This window comes from Tripterygium wilfordii, chromosome 17, assembly GCF_013401445.1.
Source record: "Tripterygium wilfordii isolate XIE 37 chromosome 17, ASM1340144v1, whole genome shotgun sequence".
Taxonomy (NCBI): Eukaryota; Viridiplantae; Streptophyta; class Magnoliopsida; order Celastrales; family Celastraceae; genus Tripterygium; species Tripterygium wilfordii.
The window spans coordinates 170,657-189,212 of record NC_052248.1 but is presented as its reverse complement, the minus strand read 5'-3'; the positions used below and the strand labels follow the sequence as shown (position 1 = coordinate 189,212).

At 37.2% G+C, this 18,556-nt stretch overlaps 5 protein-coding genes across 12 annotated transcripts; 4 read left to right on the top strand and 1 right to left on the bottom strand.

Moving 5' to 3' along the window:
- Nucleotides 1-1,010: 1,010 nt before the first annotated feature.
- LOC119982974 lies at nucleotides 1,011-4,003 on the top strand. 4 transcript variants are annotated; one of them, XM_038826599.1, is made up of 4 exons: nucleotides 1,011-1,428; nucleotides 1,551-2,829; nucleotides 2,911-3,330; nucleotides 3,436-4,003. In XM_038826599.1, the coding sequence occupies exon 2, from the start codon at nucleotides 1,566-1,568 to the stop codon at nucleotides 2,685-2,687; it is 1,122 nt and encodes a 373-aa protein (XP_038682527.1). In that variant the 5' UTR covers nucleotides 1,011-1,428; nucleotides 1,551-1,565; the 3' UTR covers nucleotides 2,688-2,829; nucleotides 2,911-3,330; nucleotides 3,436-4,003. The 4 variants fall into 4 exon arrangements, with proteins under 4 accessions (XP_038682527.1, XP_038682526.1, XP_038682524.1 ...); XM_038826598.1 differs by having other exon boundaries at nucleotides 3,424-4,003; XM_038826596.1 differs by having other exon boundaries at nucleotides 3,410-4,003.
- Nucleotides 4,004-4,926: 923 nt separating this feature from the next.
- On the top strand, nucleotides 4,927-9,180 carry LOC119982328 (3-hydroxyisobutyryl-CoA hydrolase-like protein 5). Of its 4 annotated transcripts, none has more exons than XM_038825641.1 (16): nucleotides 4,927-5,100; nucleotides 5,430-5,501; nucleotides 5,671-5,757; nucleotides 5,863-5,931; nucleotides 6,073-6,136; nucleotides 6,320-6,393; nucleotides 6,508-6,591; nucleotides 6,715-6,799; nucleotides 7,179-7,264; nucleotides 7,510-7,631; nucleotides 7,720-7,780; nucleotides 7,874-7,972; nucleotides 8,190-8,291; nucleotides 8,387-8,428; nucleotides 8,737-8,843; nucleotides 8,964-9,180. In XM_038825641.1, the coding sequence occupies exons 2-16, from the start codon at nucleotides 5,469-5,471 to the stop codon at nucleotides 9,022-9,024; spliced, it is 1,176 nt and encodes a 391-aa protein (XP_038681569.1). In that variant the 5' UTR covers nucleotides 4,927-5,100; nucleotides 5,430-5,468; the 3' UTR covers nucleotides 9,025-9,180. The 4 variants fall into 4 exon arrangements, with proteins under 4 accessions (XP_038681569.1, XP_038681570.1, XP_038681568.1 ...); XM_038825640.1 differs by having other exon boundaries at nucleotides 5,090-5,299; XM_038825642.1 differs by lacking the exon at nucleotides 8,964-9,180 and having other exon boundaries at nucleotides 5,086-5,299; nucleotides 8,702-8,830.
- Nucleotides 9,181-9,599: 419 nt separating this feature from the next.
- LOC119982331 (cytochrome b561 domain-containing protein At2g30890-like) lies at nucleotides 9,600-12,656 on the top strand. Its single transcript, XM_038825646.1, has 4 exons — nucleotides 9,600-11,218; nucleotides 11,349-11,510; nucleotides 11,853-12,001; nucleotides 12,140-12,656. Exons 1-4 carry the CDS (start codon nucleotides 11,084-11,086, stop codon nucleotides 12,444-12,446), a joined length of 753 nt encoding a protein of 250 aa, XP_038681574.1. The 5' UTR covers nucleotides 9,600-11,083; the 3' UTR covers nucleotides 12,447-12,656.
- Nucleotides 12,657-12,815: 159 nt separating this feature from the next.
- Nucleotides 12,816-14,206, bottom strand: LOC119982332. Its single transcript, XM_038825647.1, has 3 exons — nucleotides 13,824-14,206; nucleotides 13,385-13,456; nucleotides 12,816-13,254 (listed from the first exon to the last, which is right to left on the bottom strand). Exons 1-3 carry the CDS (start codon nucleotides 13,996-13,998, stop codon nucleotides 12,950-12,952), a joined length of 552 nt encoding a protein of 183 aa, XP_038681575.1. The 5' UTR covers nucleotides 13,999-14,206; the 3' UTR covers nucleotides 12,816-12,949.
- Nucleotides 14,207-14,641: 435 nt separating this feature from the next.
- Nucleotides 14,642-17,100, top strand: LOC119982330 (GDSL esterase/lipase At4g10955-like). Of its 2 annotated transcripts, none has more exons than XM_038825644.1 (2): nucleotides 14,642-14,900; nucleotides 15,816-17,100. In XM_038825644.1, exons 1-2 carry the CDS (start codon nucleotides 14,761-14,763, stop codon nucleotides 16,837-16,839), a joined length of 1,164 nt encoding a protein of 387 aa, XP_038681572.1. In that variant the 5' UTR covers nucleotides 14,642-14,760; the 3' UTR covers nucleotides 16,840-17,100. The 2 variants fall into 2 exon arrangements, with proteins under 2 accessions (XP_038681572.1, XP_038681573.1); XM_038825645.1 differs by having other exon boundaries at nucleotides 14,762-14,900; nucleotides 15,797-17,100.
- The last annotated feature ends 1,456 nt before the right edge of the window (nucleotides 17,101-18,556 follow it).

The following is an 18,556-nucleotide window of genomic DNA, read 5'->3' as shown; positions in this document are numbered from 1 at the left end:
ATATAGACAACCACAATGGAATGTTCCTATTAAGCTGTTCAATTATCCACAAGTGGCTTATTACATTAATAGCGTAACTAATTACATTCAAAGTGTAATAAGCCCATGTCAAGCTTACTAAGACACCAATGCCAAGTTTAATCACAATACCAAGTTGACTAAGACACCAAGGTGTATAAAATGCAGAGTTTCATTGAATATTCAAGGTGAGCCTTGTCATGTTGGACAATTATGTCAACGTAACTTATTATATTGACAGCATAACTAATTACATTCAAAGTGTAATAAGTCCCTGTCATCGCCTTCGCCTTCTACTTGGGTCTGGTTCGAGACTACAAAGATGATGGAGAGCTATGTCATTGTTAAAACTTCTTCATTCGGTGGGTGTTTGTCATTGATTGATGTACCAAACAGAAACTTGTTTCACTATCATTCAGGATTACTATTCAACGCAAGAAAGAGGCACATATTTCTAATAAAAAAATGCATATTCCCTAGTTGGGAGCAACTGCTTGGACTGGATGTACGCCTTTAAAGAAAGAAAGTAGATAAAAGCTACCACTTCAGAGTGTAAGGCTATCTCTCAGTAAACAAAGTTCGTCGAAAGTCGAGTACCAAAATCCTCCATCTAGATTTTAATTCATCTAGATCCATTTTATTAATTAAGAGTGTAGGATAAAGTTTGTTGATGCCATAGATCTTGAGTAGAAGATCGTTGATGCCATGGATCTTGAGGAGGAGGGGGAGAGGTGGAGAGAGAAGAGACAGAATAAGGGGATTGGTGGAGGATAGGGAGAGAGGCAAGAGTGAGACACGAAGAGAGAGAAATTATTTTAAATTTTTTCTTTTGCTTTTATTCTATTTTTCTTTTACAGGTAACCTATTCAAATTTTTTTAAAATTGTTTTGTCATCATGTCTAGATGACATGCCACCTAGTTATCTAAGTTTAGGGATGTATATTTTAGGGATGTGTAGTACTACCGAGAAAACAAACATATCGGGTTAATACAACATATAGTCACTGAAAGATCATCACTTTTCCAATTTCATCACTGAATGTTAAAATGTTTCAAGTTGGTAACCCAAAGTTTGTATTTGTTCCAAACAGATCATTCGGGCAGATTTTGGTGATTTAGGTCAGTCAACTGGCCACGTGGCCAGTTGACCGTTAAATACACAAATCGTTATGTCAACGTGGCTAACGGCGTGTCAAAAAATAAGCGGGATTGAGTTTACCCTAAACCCAAATCCCTCTCTTTTCTTCGAAAAGAACAAAGATATTTTCTTTTAAGCTTCGATCACCAACACAAGTAACCCAACAAATCATCATATATGTTTTGCTCTGGTTTGCTATGAAACCCCACACTATTGAGTCATCGTGACTTCATACTTGGATCATTGGATTGCGATTTCAAACCCATTGCAAGGTGAGTTTTGAAGCGATTTATGATTTTGCAAGGTTTCATGGATGATTTTTTGAGTTTTCAGACTTGGATCGTTGCTTGTATTGCTTGTTTGTAGGTTATCTTTGTACTGTTATATTTTTCAGGTAATATTTGGTAGAATGACACCTGCTCCAAGGAGACCACTGACTAGGGCAAGCAATAGATTGAGAAGATCAATGCAGAGTTCTGGATTTTCAGGTATAGTTACAATTGATGATGATGATGATGAGATTCTGGCCTCATTCATGACTAGTTTGGAAGAAGATGTTAGTGGGTATGTCGCTGAAAACAACCAGACTGTTGATGGGCATGGTGATGGGTTAGATGGGGAATTGGGTGATATTGGAGGTGATGATGGTTTTCTTGCAGGTGATAGGATTGAAGGTGAGGGAGAAGTTGATGGGGGTAACACTGATTATGTTATGGGGGATGATCCAGATTTCAAAGAAGTGTATGAATCTGAAAATGAAGATATATTGTTGTATGAACATGACAGCGACGATGAAGTTAGGATGAAAAAGGGTGGAAATCCTAAATACAATCCAAAGATAAGTATTGAACAGTATGTTTTCGAACTTGGAATGGAGTTTAACTCAATTAAAGAGTTTAAGGAAGCTATTAGAAGTTACGCAATAGATGGGGGTTACCAAATTCATCTTACTAGGAATGAAAAAGAGCGTTGCCAAGCTAAATGTGATATTGGCTATCCATGGATGATATGGTGTTCCAAAATAAGTGGTGAGAAGACATTTCAGATAAAAACATATGAGAGGAGACATATGTGTAGTCGGAGGATGGATAATAAGCAAGCCAACAGCTCTTGGCTTGCACTTAGGTTAGTGGACAAAGTAAGGGGTGAACCAAAAGTGAGTGCAGGTAATCTGGTGACATTTGCAAAGGATAATATGTCTTTGGATATCTCAAGGACACATGCTTATAGAGCAAAGAAGAAAGCACTAGAAATCATCGATGGGAAGCATCAAGAACAATATGGTAAATTAAGAAGTTATATGGCTGAGGTTTTGAGGACTAATGTAGGCAGCACATGCAACATTCTAGTGGATAGGAATAGACATGAAGACCCTGCTGTGTTCAAAAGAATATACATGTGCTTGGCCCCTCTTAGAGATGGTTTTCTAGCTGGATGTAGACCTTTAATTGGTTTAGATGGCTGTTTTTTGAAAACATCATATGGAGGACAGCTCTTAACTACAGTTTCTCAAGATAGTTGCAATGGATAGACATGTGAAACTTAGGATAAAGATGGAAAGTAAACAAGGAAGGATTGTGCCAGAAGTACATGATAGGTTGGATAAGGAATTTCTCAAAAGTAGAACGTGGACAGCGAAATGGACTGGAGATGCTCGACAAGTTGTGTTCCAGGTAATTCCATTCATGTTTTAATGCATCTCTGGTAACAATGCTATGTTATGCAATATTGACTTATGTTTTAGCATTTGTCAGGTGTCCAAAAAACCATGGCAGTATGTTGTCAATTTAGATGATCATTCATGTACGTGTAGGGCATGAGACTTATCAGGGATACCATGCACACACGCTGTGGCAGCAATTAGTTTCTTACACAAAAATCCTGAGTATTATGTACATGAAGCTTATACAAGGGAAACTTACCTACGGATATATCAACACAATGTGGAACCAACTAATGGAGAAAATCTGTGGTTATCTACTGGAGGTGACAAAGTTCTTCCTCCTCCAATTCAAGTTGCCACTGTTGGTAGACCAACCACCAAAAGAAGAAGAGAACATGATGAGCCTAGAAGCAGCAGTAGATTGAGGAGGAGGTATCCTAAGATTAGGTGTACCAAATGTGGAGGACTAGGGCACAATAAAAGGGGTTGCAAGAATCCACCAATGGCCGAGGTAATATATTTTCTGCATTGGAACAAATATTATTTAATAATGTGTACTTATGACTTTATTATTCTGTAATTGTTTGCAGCAACCCAATGATAGTGTTAATGGCAGAGGAGGAGGTAGGATAGGGAATGCTGCAAGAGGGGTTGCTGCAAGAGGGGGTTCTGCAAGAGGGGGTGCAAGCAAAATGCCAGTACGGAGACGTGTTCTGCCACAAGGAATGGGTGGTTGTAGTCTCATTGAAAACAACCCTGAAGTTGGCTTTGAGAGGAGTTTCCATGAAAATACGTCACAGCCCTGTGTTGTTGGAATAAGTAAAAGTCCAGCAAAAGTACGTGCCATTAGAAGGATGCCAAACATAGGTTCAACAATTCAAGGGGCAACTTCGAGTTCCAGGTACATGTCAATGTTGAATGCTACACAAGAATCAGTGGCAAATACAAGCAAGAATATATAAATAGGCTTCAACTGTCTGTCACGTTTTGTTTTAGAGTTGGAGTAGCAAAGATGTAGTTATGTCTGCCATATTTTGTTTTAGTGTAGGTTTAGTAATGAAGTAGTTATCCTTTTTTGGCAGAATGGTATTTTGGGATGCTTTGGCATGTTTTATCCAATGTTTTGGACAATGTAAGATATTACCTTATTATCTACTTATTTGGGTATATATTTTTCTTTGCTATATGGTTTGAGGGGCAACATGAAACAATTAAGGTTTTTTAAGTGATTGATTTGGAACATATGTATATGTTGTATGCATTTAACGGTAAATAAAGGTGTATGGCCTTTATTTTGCCATATGTACTTATTATTTCAAAAAAAATTGTAAATTCCAACTATGAATTTTCTTTCCACGTCAAATCGTGTATTTAACGGTCAACTGGCCACGTGGCCAGTTGACTGACCTAAATCACCAAAATCTGCCCGAATGATCTGTTTGGAACAAATACAAACTTTGGGTTACCAACTTGAAACATTTTAACATTCAGTGATGAAATTGGAAAAGTGATGATCTTTCAGTGACTATATGTTGTATTAACCCCAAACATATCTAATAGAATTTAAAACCGCCACTTTTTTCAACTAGAAACTTTTTTCAACTAGAAAGGGAGATCGAGAGGGCTAGTCACCAAGCGACTCTCTCAGATAATAAAGATGGTTGTTTTTAAAGTAAATACGTCTATTTTTCACTTTTCTTATTTGTTTCTTCTATTAAAAATGTTATCGGAGGGCACCTTTTTTTTCCTCCTTTTTTGGTTTTCAATTAATTGTTAAATTTTGAGATATTGATTTTCAAAGAGTTATGATGAAAACTAATAATAATGAAGGCTAAACTCTATCTCGATCCAATGGATATTTTGATAAAGCATACCACGATTAGCAAAATCTAAAGATCTAAATACCATGTTTTCAACTGAAATTATTATTTTAATTAATCGATGGTGTATATCACTTAGTGACCATGTTCCAATCCCTCTTACCCGTTTAAAAAAAAAAAAAAAAGAAGATAACCAATTTCGAAACACAAATAGTTATGATTTATTCTATAAACAAACATAAAATGTCCAAGTGTGAGGCCTAATCGTGCCCCAGGCCCGCGCCACGCACAGGCTTAATTGGATTTGCATCGTCAGCGTTAAACACCTGATTCTGGTGCTGTAGGTCGGTAACTAAATGGTGGTGTGAGAACTCTGGCTGTGTGTCGGTGGGGTGGAGTTGGTAGCTATAACGACCCGAAATGACTCCACAGGTGGAGAGCGTGGAAAGAGGTGGTGGTAGGTACATCAAATAACATCAAACTTTGAAGTTTAAACTATTACTCGAGCTTACCAACCAGCCAACCCTGCAACTGCTTTTCCGTTACTGGTTCTGCATAAGACCCACCTAGTCTTCATTTCGACTTACATTTCTCCTGGAAGTTCAGTTGTTCGTTTCCTTTTCAATTTTGTTGGAATCCGTGGCATTTCTTCATTGTTGGGTATATATCTTTGTTTTACAAGTTTCTTACTACTGTTTTGACTATCAAGCTTGTAACTTTTGGTTCTGATTTCTGAGAGATTGAATGCACGGCTCTTTACTTAATTACCTAGAACTATATCTTTGCGCAGATAGTTGGTTAAGGATCGATTTATTTGTTTATCAATTCAATGGCTCAAGAAGTTGTGAACCCAGAAGAGCAGGTAACCTGATCTTCATGTGTTACTGTTGTTTTATCCTTTTCTGTGTTTCCCCTTTCTATGCCTCTTTTTATTTATTCTTCCAATTACACTGGTTATCTTCCCAAATGGGTTCAGAAAAAAAATTATACCTTTTAATTACATTATGGGTTCTTTTGTGAATATTGTTTAGGTTGTTCTCGGGGAAGAAATAGACAATATCGTGAGGATAATTACTTTGAACCGGTCTCGTCAACTGAATGTGATCAATTCAAAAGTGGTATGTCTGGATGATATCAAACTGGGTTTTCCCATGTTGCAGCTTAATTTAAGTACCTAGAATCATTTTGGATATGTAACTAACTTTTCCTTTTATTCCGATCAGGTTTATCTACTAGCTGAATACTTGGAAAAATGGGAGAGGGATGACAAAGCTAAGCTTATATTAGTCAAAGTTAGTTTTCGAAGATTCTTTGGAATTTCAAGTTGTTATTGGTGATTTAGGTTTTTTGCTTCCCTTTTTCATGATATAAATTGAATTAGATTGACTTATGGATGATGTTATGTAATTACTAAATTTGATGGTCTTGTGCAGGGAGCTGGCCGAGCTTTTTCTGCTGGAGGGGATTTGAAAATGTTCTATGATGGAAAAACAATAAGTAAATGCACTACCCTAAAATAGAAATTTTGAATTTCTGTTATTTGCACGATGTTCATTATGATCTTTCCATCCACAGACGACAATGCACATGTTGAACACCTCTCTGAGACATTATGATTTATGACATTGCTTTATTGGTTAGTAGCAAGGCTAAAATTTGTATTTGAATTAACTTTTGCAGAGGATTCTTGCCTTGAAGTGGTGTACAGAATGTATTGGCTATGCTATCACATCCATACATACAAGAAAACCCAGGCAACGTCCTGAAACCTCATCCTATTGTCCCACAATCTTCGTAGATTACAAGTTTCTGCTTCTTACAAAATGTTTTCTGCAGTAGACATTTACAATTGGCCGTTTGATTAACAGGTTGCCCTGGTTAATGGAATTGCAATGGGAGGAGGAGCGTCGTTGATGACTCCAATGAAATTTTCAGTTGTCACTGAGAAAACTGTGGGCATTCAATTCTTATTTTATTATTTCTCAACATGATCATTTGTTCTGGAAGGTTTACATGCAAGACTGATTTGGCATATACTTACTAGTTGCAATGTCTTTAATGTATTTATTTTATAGGTTTTTGCAACTCCAGAAGCAAGTATCGGGTTTCATGTTGATTGTGGCTTTTCGTACATTCTTTCCCATCTGCCTGGTCATTTGGGTAAGCATGCAATAGCCGATGGGTAGGAAACATGATTTTATAAATTAGAACGATTGAAGAGGAGAAACAACTATAGTTGTTGAAAACATCAAATCTATAATAATCTAACCAGAAATCATTGTCCTGCGTTGAATTGAACTAAAGAAAATAATTCACGTATCAGATTCCCTCTAGTTTTGAATCGAACTTGTTGGCTTCAGTTGAGTACTTGAGTATGATTTGCCTTACTTCTTATTTACTTTTGCAGGTGCCTAATATGTTGTTACTTGTTAGATTGAAGTCTTTCCAATTTAAATTTAGTCTTGTTCAGTACAAGAGCGAAGAGAATACTCTTCATGATGCCAAGCATTAAATTGATATGAGATGGATTTTCGTGCAGGGGAATACTTAGCCTTAACTGGGTCAAGGCTTAATGGTAAGGAACTGGTTGCAACCGGACTGGCAACCCATTTTGTCTCTTCTGAGGTGAGCTTGAACTTTTGCTTGCTTATAGTTCCCTTGCTAAATTACATAATCTTGTGTGGATGACGTTGTGTCTGTCGGTCAAAAATCCGTGCTTTTATATACTAGATGAAGAGCTGAACTGCTGGTTGGTGCTAGTCGTAAAAACTGCAATTTTTTAGCTCAATACTGGAACTGCAAAGGGTGATCTCTCTATTGAATAGGTTACATGTCAGACAATTACATATTCACTGTCTTCTATTTATCAGAAAATGGCAGATCTGGAGAAGTATCTGATTAAATTGAACTCTGGTGATGAGAGTGCAATCAAGTCTGCAATCGAAGAATTCTCCTGTGAAGTTCAGCCCAATGAAGACAGTGTTCTAAACAAGTAATAATCTGAACTGGGATACCTATTTACTTTTCCGTTAGCACCATTAAGCTTCATAACATTAAGACCATACATGCTTATCTATCAGGAAGTCGATAATTGATGAGTGCTTTTCCAAGGATACTGTGGAGGATATTATCAAATCATTTGTGAGTCCTTACTTGTTTTGTTCGTTGTAAATAGCATATATTTATATCTTCAGACCACAAGTTGGGTGAATGAGTGTGTACTCTACTCTACAGGATACCGAGGCAAGGAAAGAAGGAAATGAATGGGTAGGACCAGTCCTCAAGGGGTTGAAAAGATCATCTCCTATTGCACTGAAAATAACGCTAAGATCGGTATAGAAATCTTATTTTATTAGCACAACAGTTTCCATACAGAGTACATATGATCATAAGTTTACTAGATCTGGTGATAACCTCAAATGGACATACTTCAAGGCTTCTTCACCTAAATGGCTAATGTTTATGAAAACATATCATGTGCGTTATGGCTTGGTTTCTGGACGGACTGCATATACTGCCTCTTATTGGACTTTCTACTACATATTTACAGATTCGTGATGGAAGGAAGCAAACACTGGCTGAATGTCTGAAGAAAGAATTCAGGCTAACGATGAACATATTGCGAACCACAGTCTCGGCAGATGTGTATGAGGTAGAGTTCGAGTTACTAATAGGAATAGCAAGTGATAGAATTTTGGAGACACAATTTCCCCGCATATTAAATGAAGTTTTTGTTTTCTGATGAAGGGTATCAGAGCACTCACTATTGATAAGGGTACTGCTCCTAAGGTACTCTCTACTCCCTCTATGCGTGCATATGTGTGAAACTCCTATCATATCATTGGTGAAGTTGGGTTAGTTCAAGTTGAGTGTCAAATATTATCTTTTTTATGTGTCCTAATGAAATCTGACAGCTTGTGGTAAATAGAATTAGTTCAAAGTTTTGTCTCTGGCATGGTTTGACCTCATGCTTTTCCAATGTAATTGAGTTTTATTCCCGTTTTTTCGTGTATATTGAATAAAAGTTGAAACACCTTTCTTCTTTATCATATTCTATTATAGTTGCCTTGGTGATGCATTATCTACTTCTGACGCAGTGGGATCCACCAACGTTCGACCAAGTGGAAGAGGGGATGGTGGACTTGGTATTTCAGCCATTTGGAGAGGATCTGGAGCTCCAGCTACCAGAAAAGGAGGACTGCAGGTTAGTTTAGGTTTCAAAAGTTCTATATTCATAGTTGGATGCTCCATATAATTTGGTTCTTACTTTTTTCTTCTTCTTTTTTTTTGTTTTCTCCCCTGGTTTTGTTGAACCACATGACAGGTGGGATGGTAAGTACGAGTACTCCCCTTATGCAACGAAGGTGAGAGATGAAGAAAAGTAAACTTCTTTGTTGGAAATTAAGCTTTTTTATGAACCTGAACGGTTGTAGCTCTACGCAGCAGTAATGTGCACTTCAGCTGGCTTTTCTTTGCTCAGTTTTTCCTTCGTGTATTTAATGGAGTTGGTGTTTGCTAATAAAATTACTGCCTTAATCCTACAGACTCTTAACAATTATTGCACAAACCACAAGCTACAAAGCATTTACTCAAAATGACACAGAATTTTGTAAAACAAAACATTCTATTGAAACTGTTACATGATGTTACAACGCATTCACTCGCCAAAGGGGTACATATACAGAGGATATGATTGGCACAACCTTAAGCAATACAGAGGAGAAAGTTCTTTGCCCGTACACTACTACTTATCTTTCTATGAACTCAGGATATGCATACAGCACAATTTTATGAATTGTATGAGGACTATGAAACGCCTTGGGGAAGAATAGAAATGTTGCTTCAAAGTGAGTCATTTGGGCATAACCAAACTTGAGGAAGAATAGAAGTCCCACACTGGGTAATTAGGTGAACCAAGTCAACCAACTCTTGTATATGAGAGTGAGGTTTGAACTTATAGTTTGAGCTCCCAAGCTTTTGTGGAAAGAATGCACATTTTGAAAAAGTAACACACGTCGCCGCCCCCGCCTGATTCGGTTTGCATGTGTGTGGTGGGCCCAGTATAGGTCCTTTTTTTTGGCTCACAGACCAACGGACATCTCTTTACTCTAACTGTTCATTTTTGGTAATGTATTTTCAACTTGTTTATGTATGTTCATCTTTGGTGATAATGTATTTCCAACTTGTGTGGTGTGCGGTTGGCCATTCTAGTGAGTACGTAATCATGGATTCATGACTACGTAGACGTGGTTTAGAGCCCAGCCCACCCATTGCATGAAACAGCACTCCCTGCACTTTAGGCAGCATTTTTTCAGCATTTCAATCAAGTAGCAAGAAGACATTAGCGTTAGTTAGAGAGTTTTAATCCAAAGGAACCTTCTCTAAACACACCTAACTACTTGATTACAGTTTAAAGTCAATGTTGTCATAGAAATTCTCATATGATTGATGAGAATTAGTCTATCAAACAATCAATAGATTTGAAAATGTACTAATCTACTATAGTTTCACCATAGGAGAAAACTAGGGCAGCTTCCTCCTAGCTTAGGGCATCTCCAACAATGATATGTAAAATGAGTTTCCAAATGTGTACTATGCATACTTCAAAATGGTTTACATACTCATTTACAAACTTTGAAAAACTCTGCACTCCAACAATGATTCCCAAATTAACTAAGTCACTTTTACTCTCTAAAAAATATGCATACTCACTCTCTCTCCTCTTTGGGTTTGTATATTTGGGAACTCATTTGAGAAAATGTAAATTTACATATTGTGATGAGAACCCTGTTGGAATGATAAAAACTAAAAAATGAGAACGCATATTAACGGTTAGGATTTTACATACTCACATGCATCCTTTGTTGGAGTTGCCCTTCTGAATAAGATTTGCAATCAAGTTTCATGGGTATTTATGGAAAACATGTAATTACAGGTGAGATTAGTACATAAATGGTTTTCCAAACAGCAATCATGGAAAACATTGAATGAATCAAATTGTGATAAGAGAAAGGACCACATGCACATGCAGCTTTTTGTTTCAATTAACAGTATTAGATTTGTGTACAACTAAAAAGTAGCATGAGTGTTGTTGTTTCAGTATTGGGACTACTACTACAAATTTCTTCCTCCATTGAAAGTCTGACCTCTTTTTGCTCTAAGCATCCACTTTCTCCTCCATTGACCCCAAAAAAGCTTGTTTGAGTGAACCCCACATGGTTGGAAGGCAATCTATGCCCATCCCCCACCACCTTTCAATTCATACTCAAATCTTTTCACGTAAGTACCATATATACTGTATCAAGTTATCCATTCAATTATATGTATAACAAGTATGGCTTCTTTAAACTAAGTAAAGAAAGTTCATGATACACACTAAACTGCCACTTTTCAACATTCTTGTCATTCTGTTGGGTGTATGCTTGTTTTCTTGAGAGAGGAAAAATGCAGGTTCTGCTGAAGTTGATTTCTTTTGCAATTCATGCGAGTCTTATTACGCTTGTTTCACCATCAGTTGATTCTTCTCAAGAGAATTCGAAAACAATAAGCAATAATACAAGCAACAGCAGCATTCATAAGGTATATATAATTCAATTTTTATCATTCAGATTTTGATTTTATTTTCCAGTGTTTTTGTTAACTCTTTCTCATCTCTGCAAGCTTTTCCATAAAGTATGTGATATCCTAAGAGACTGGATTTTGATTACAGTTGAGTCCTAAGCTGCTATTTGAGATTACAGTTCATGGGTTTCTGCTCTGGGCTTCAGTGGGATTTCTGATGCCTGTTGGGATACTCATTATCAGAATGTCAAACAGAGAAGAATGTGGAAGAAGGCTCAAGATTCTGTTCTATCTTCATACAATTTCACAGGCGTGTTTCCTTCTCTCTCTCTTCCTCCTCCTGTTCTGCTGTGACATCTTGATGTTTTTCAAGAATCAAGATGGCCAGTGAGAATTTCTTTCTTATTGAAGCTTTTTAATTTGTTTATTAGGGGAAGTAAGATGCCCACTTTCTCATCATGAATACTTGAGAGGCAAGAAAAGTTATGAGCATAAGATATATAGAACATTATTATGAAGTTAGGTGTTGCAATCACAAATTACAGTTAAAACAGGTAAAACAAAGATCTGGGTCAGTTACCAGATCTAATTTAATTACCAAATGACTGCTATCTTTATAGTATATAATTAGTACTTTTTTCTTGTTGAACAGATGCTATCTGTACTTCTTGCGACGGCAGGAGCAGTAATGTCCATCAAAAACTTCAACAATTCCTTCAATAATAATCACCAGAGAATTGGGGTTGCACTCTATGGCATCATGTGGTTTCAAGCCCTGATGGGGTTTTTACGGCCACAAAGGTAAAGCCTTAAAGTTCATCACACTAAAGGCTTTTTTTAAGCCAACTGAATCAAAATCACAAAGAATAGATGCTCTTTAGAGTTTTAGATTATAAAGTTTGCTCATGAGCATAGGGTCTCTATTTCCATTATCTACAGGGGATCCAGAGGAAGAAGTGTATGGTTTTTTGTGCACTGGCTACTTGGAACTGCTATATCTCTGCTAGGAACCATCGACATATACACAGGATTGCAAGTCTATCATGAGAAAACATCAAAAAGTATAAGGCTATGGACAACAATTTTCACTATAGAAATCTCTCTCATTGCCTTCTTTTACCTGTTCCAGGAAAAATGGGTGTATATACAGAAGCAAGGAGTGATTTTGGGTGATGAACCAATACGACCCTCCAATAATGTGATTTCTCCACAAGACAGAAAGGAATTGGTGACTGCATCTTGTTAAGAAAGCAGAAGAAACAAATGACTGAATTTTTTTATTATTTTTTTGAATTCTATATATCATACATTTAGGAGAGTTGGTGTCTGGAATACAAGCTTCATTAATAAGATGAGTAATATATGACTCGGTTTAATATTACGTTAGAGAGCTAAGCTAGCTTAGTTAGTGAAGCAGTAAGCAGTAAGTGCTTAGATAGAGAGAGGTGTTGCTGAGAGCAGTTATGACTGAAGTTTCATTGTGCAAGAAACTTCCTAAAAGCAGAATTCTCAAAGAACAATTTTTGTTTGTTTTGAGATATGCTAGTAAAACACAGTGGCATCTACTCGTCAACTTTCTATATCAAGGTTCTGTACAAAATGATTTTCACAGCAGTAGAATCCAGTAAATACTTTCAAAAGATCGATACGATAATGATTTATGACAAAATATGAGAAGTAACTAAGTACATAATCTATACAAGCCCTATAGTTTCCGACGATTCTCTATAATGATGTAGTAAATAAATGTCATGGAAAAAGCTGCACATAACCAGTAATTATAGCAATTCCTAATATTATAAAAGGGGGAAGGATAACAAATGCTCCAATAGTAGCAAAGAAAACTGAGTCATTCCTTTGAGACACTTCATCTAGGTAGGCTTGTCTTCTGATATTTCTCTTTTGTGATATAGTCAAGAATTTGGCACTAACCTTCTTCAAATCCTTTCCCAAAGGAATGCTGAAGTCGCCTTCTCTTTCTCCAACTAGCTGCGCTAGCTGTTCTCGAATTGTAAGGTTTCGAGAAAGGCCATGGCCATCACTCTCATAACCTCCTGCTCATGCAAATAGTGGAATTCAGCTTCAATATGTAAGATGGTTTGCCCTTTTCGATTTGATATTTCTTAGTTCTTACTAGGAAAGAAATGTGTATGTGCAGTCATTATACTATTACTACTGACTTACCATCAACTGATGAACTAGTAGAAGTGAGTTGCTCCAAGAGATCTAACCGAGTTCGCACGGAAGAGAGAGTCCCTGTGAAGATAAACAGAAGTTCTACATTCAACAATAAGCTCCAAACTTCAAATTAAGCTTATCTAACAATTGAATAATATAAGACCTTCCCTTTTGAAGGGAAAAAAGAAAGGTAAGATTTCTGGCAACAGGATGCAGAAAGTGTGAAACAACTCATTTGTTCTTTTATCAATAGCTAGTGAAACTCAAACAAACCGATTTGATATGTTGATACTTTCTATCTGATTCATGTTAAAAAAAACTTCTATCAGAAGTGAACAAAGAGAGGAGAATTCTACTAGTAAATCCCTTTTTACTCACGTATACAAACCCATGAAATCAAAGCCAAAAAATTGAAAAATTTTCGGATCGATTTTGCATTGCACACCAGAAAAGGCAGCAGAAGATTCCTCCTCCGTTACTCCGCCTTGGGTCCTCTCAGACTGCGCGGATGCTCTATATGAAGAAGAAGAAGAAGAAGAAGAAAAAGAAGATAGCCTGGACTGGTGCTTGTGTTTTGGAATCAGACATGGAGGAAGAGGAAGACTGAGATTCAATGCCATGACACTATAATTCCAACAATCTGTGAGTTTTGAGGGTTTCAATTCTCATTGCTTCTTGTCTTCTGTTAATTTAGTTGAAATCTAAAAAAATTGAGTGGAATTGCATTTTTTTTAGAAAAACAAAATAAATACACCTAAAAATAGCTCCTCCACAAATAATAATAATATTCCCCAAATATTAGGTAAAAAATTATATTTTTTTAAGGATGTGATAATCTCATGCGGCTCAACCCACTAGCTACTATGGATGGACCACATGATTGGATTTGCAATGAAAAGGCTAAAAGATTCATGCTTTTCTGTTCACTTTCAACGCCAATTTTATTTTTTTATTTTCTGTAGTGTATTTTGTCCAATAAAAACAAGTGACTCATTACACCGGATTTCAAATACACTACTTTGTTGTTGAAGAGCATGATACGTTGTTGAAGAAGTTTAGGCATAAAGAAGCACTGGTTTCGGTGTTGACTGCAAAGAATCCGGAGAACGTAGGGATTTTTTTACATCCCTAGGATAGGAAGCTGGAAGCACAATGGATTGATGGAAGGACAGTGTTGTCATTCTACAAAATATGACCGTTAACAAAAGCCAAGCGATTTGTTGTTATTTTAATGCTTTAATTCGAAGACTTTATAGGAGGATGAAAATCCCCTACCAATGACGACCACCGAATCCGATACTGTGTAAAAGCTTCCACAGTCTTATAACCAAAAAGTGATAAAGTTGGGAAAGCGAATACTAAGAAGAGAAGAAGATTTGCTTATGGCAAAGCGAGGGGCAGATGAGATAACAAAGGAAGAGGTGATGGTGGAGAAGGAGGAAGCTCACCCATATGCATTTCACGTCTCTGGCCCTCGAAATGTTGCCTCTCCTACCTGGAAAGACCTCATCTATTCTAGTTGGTCAGTGCCCTGGACATCTAATTTCATCGTTCTGTTTTCAATTCGTTCAATTTTGTACCAGGTTCTGTGTCTCTTTTTGGGTGTCAGGGTTTTTTTTTTTTTTCCTTTCTCTAGTGTTGTTCGACTTGAGAATTATGTACCCATCTGCGACTGCAAAGATTTCACTGAGATATAAACTTGGTTTTGTTGAAGTTTTGTGCTTGGGCTCGGTTCGGTGCTCTGAGGTTTGAGTGATTAATCAAGCGATTATCTAGTAAACAGAGACATGAACTAGATTCGATATGGGAAGTTATTTGTTGGTTTATTTGTGTTTTATGACGAGCTTGACAAATTAGGAAATTGTGGCTTGGACGAGATCTGGGACTGATGATTTGTTTTGTGAAGTGGGTTTATGGAATGAATGATCTGTAAACTAGAGGGCGTAAGCAAGGAATTTTTTTGGTATTTCTGTGGAAATTAATTTATGGGTTTCTTGTGTTTGATGACAAGATTGATAATTGGGCGACGGCGTTTTTGAAGTCAAAGATCGGAGATCTGAGTGGACGGGGTTTGCTTTAGTTATATTTGGTAATTTTCCTGCTGAATGTATTTATGGAAATTGGGTTTCTGCTCTTTAAACCAATTAATCAAAGTGGCACTCTGCTGTCAATGATTATGTCAGTTTCTCATTTAACTTTATTGGGTTCTTATGTGTTTCCCTGTTGTGCTTTCTCTGCTTGTTTTTGTTTGGACCTTCACGTTTTTTACTCTCGTAGTAGCATTACTCAGTCATTTAGGGTCTGGAAAACGGTGTATGGTTGTAGTAGTTCCAATTTCTTATTAATTCATGATAGTTTTTTTTTTTTTTTAATCTAATTAGGCAAACGTCTAATTTTGTTATACTCTGTAATTTCTAGTGATTAATCTGTTCAACAGGAAGGATGCAAACTACAAGAGAACCGCTATGTCCTGCTTCATACAAGCAGTTTACTTGCTTGAACTTGACAGACAAGAAAACAGAACAGCAGAAAATGCCCTGGCTCCAGCATGGTGGATGATCTTCAAGTACAAGCTGGTTCAAATATTAATTGATGAAAGAGATGGATCTATATTTGGTGCAGTACTAGAATGGGATAGACCTGCAGCATTGGCTGATATGGTACTTATCAGACCCAGCGGAGCACCTAAGGCTGTTTTGGCACTTCGGGGGACTTTACTCAATCGCCCAACCATCCGAAGAGATATTGAAGATGACCTCCGGTTTCTAGCCTGGGAAAGCCTGAAGGGCTCTGTTAGGTTCAAAGGAGCATTTGAGGCTTTAAAATCCATGGCTGAAAGGTATGGGAGCCACAATATATGTGTTGCCGGTCATTCACTGGGTGCTGGCTTTGCTCTCCAAGTGGGCAAAGCATTAGCAAAAGAAGGGCTATATGTAGATGCACATTTATTTAACCCTCCTTCTGTTTCATTGGCTATGAGCTTGAAGAACATTGGGGAAAAAGCTGGCTTTGCTTGGAAGAGAATTAAATTGATGCTTCCTTCAACTAATGAAGCTCAGGGCATCGGTGATGAGGTGGAGAAGAATTCCACTGTTGGGTTAAAGAACTGGTTATTGAATTTTTATGGTGAGAAGTCTCCTGTGCAATTAAATAAATGGGTACCTCATTTATATGTGAACAATAGTGACTATATCTGTTGCTCTTATAATGATCCCGATCAACCGGAAGACAAAAGTGCAGAGAAGAAGAATATGGGTCCTACGAACGGGCAAGTAGCAGCAAAGCTTTTTGTGAAGTCCAAGGGAAAACAGAGGTTTCTCGAGGCCCATGGATTAGAACAGTGGTGGTCGGACGACTTGGAACTTCGACTAGCTCTCCATAATAGTAAGGTGATAAGCAGGCAGTTGAAGTCCCTGTATAGCCTCCCAGCTTCACAACAACCACTGGGAAAGCCACAATGACAAGGTTGTTGCTTTCTTTGCTTACCAAATAATCATTTCCTTTCCTTTTCTCAGATATCCTATTAACCAAAGTCCTCATATAGAGACTAATAAGCGTTCTCATTTACCAGAAGAAGAAATATCCTTTTATCTCTCTCAATCTATCTTCTTCATGGACTGTTCAAGGGCAAATGCTACGGCTTGTATTTACGTATAGAATGTGTAAAACCTGGTGAAAAAAGTTGCTGCTTTCAGGAATAAAAGTGAGAATTTTAAATAGTATTAGCTAATCTGCCTGTCTTTATCTCTTTGTTCTCTTCTGAGTTTCATCTATTTGATTTCTGGCTTTGAGTCATAGGGTTGTTATATAGTAGTGTCTCAGCGGTCCATGCTAGTCAAACCAAAATATGATACTTTTACTCTCTTTCTGTCCACTTTTACTCACTTTTGAAGGGGACAGGAATCGGATATTATATTCAATCAGTGCATTTTCTAAACAAATTATGTGAAAACTCCCCTTCCCTTGGAACTTTTTTACACTCATGCTCAGCAATGAAATTGGGCATCAGGCGGTATTGTAATAAACAAACTCAAAATGCTAAGTAATGTGAAAGTCTAGGAATCAAATTTCTACGATGTCTAAGAAGTCAGAATTAAATTTATGCTGGGTTAAAAAGTAATGTCAGAAATTTGTAGTTGACCTGCCGATAAATGATGGAGTGTCAGAAATTTGCAGTTGGCCTGCAGATAAATGATGGAGTGAGAGGATAGCAATACATACAGTCGATGAATGTTTTTCTGTACCTCTAAATTACATTACTTTTTTGAATCCACATGAACAATGTCCATGCATAAACTATTCTTATACATGAAGACTTGCTCATAGTGAGTGATCGAATAATTTCATATCAGCCCTGATAACTCATACTCGTATACGCTGATCTCCTGCTCAACCTGAGAAAAGGATGCATAACCGGTATAGAAAGAATTTGGTTCTGTCTCTAAGAGCCATGACTCCAGATCCCAATCGTTGAACAGACTCTCTAGCTGCATTGGTGATGATAAGTCACATGTCGTGCTGTTAATATTCATTTGATTATTTACCACATTTATCTCTTCGTTTGGAATCACTTGGTTGCAGGCATTAAATGGATTGAAAGATGCATTCACTGATTCCTCTGTGCTACTTTGAGGGTCTTCAATGTCTATGACTGGGATTGATGTCTCTATTGTTTGGGATGGCATGATTTGAGGTGGGGCTGAAGAAGTCGTGCTTCCATTGCCAGTAAGCTCTTGAACAAGTCTCTTGAAGTTACAACCGTCAGTGATGTACACCTTTGGCTTCAAAACTTTGATCAAACCATTGAATTGCTTCTTCTCATTCTTAGAAATCTCCATGGATGCTTGACTTGCTTTCTTCACCATAGTTTCAAAATCTTTAAATTGGTTGATTTGTTGCCCCCCTGACTAAATTTTGCCATGTTTATATAAGCAGAGGGTGAAGGTGATAGAAAAGAAACAAGTTAAAAGACATAAAGATGCTTAAAATGATGTTGATTCACCAATTAGGCTCACAATAGTAGTCCATGCCCACCAACTCCCTACCTTTCCATGACATATCTCTTCCTCTCTCTCTTCTTTTGATTTTAAAGCATGCATGATCATTTGAAGAATATGCTAAGGTTTGTAGTTACATGGATTTTTGTCACATTAAGTTGGTCAAGCTCTGAAGTTACAT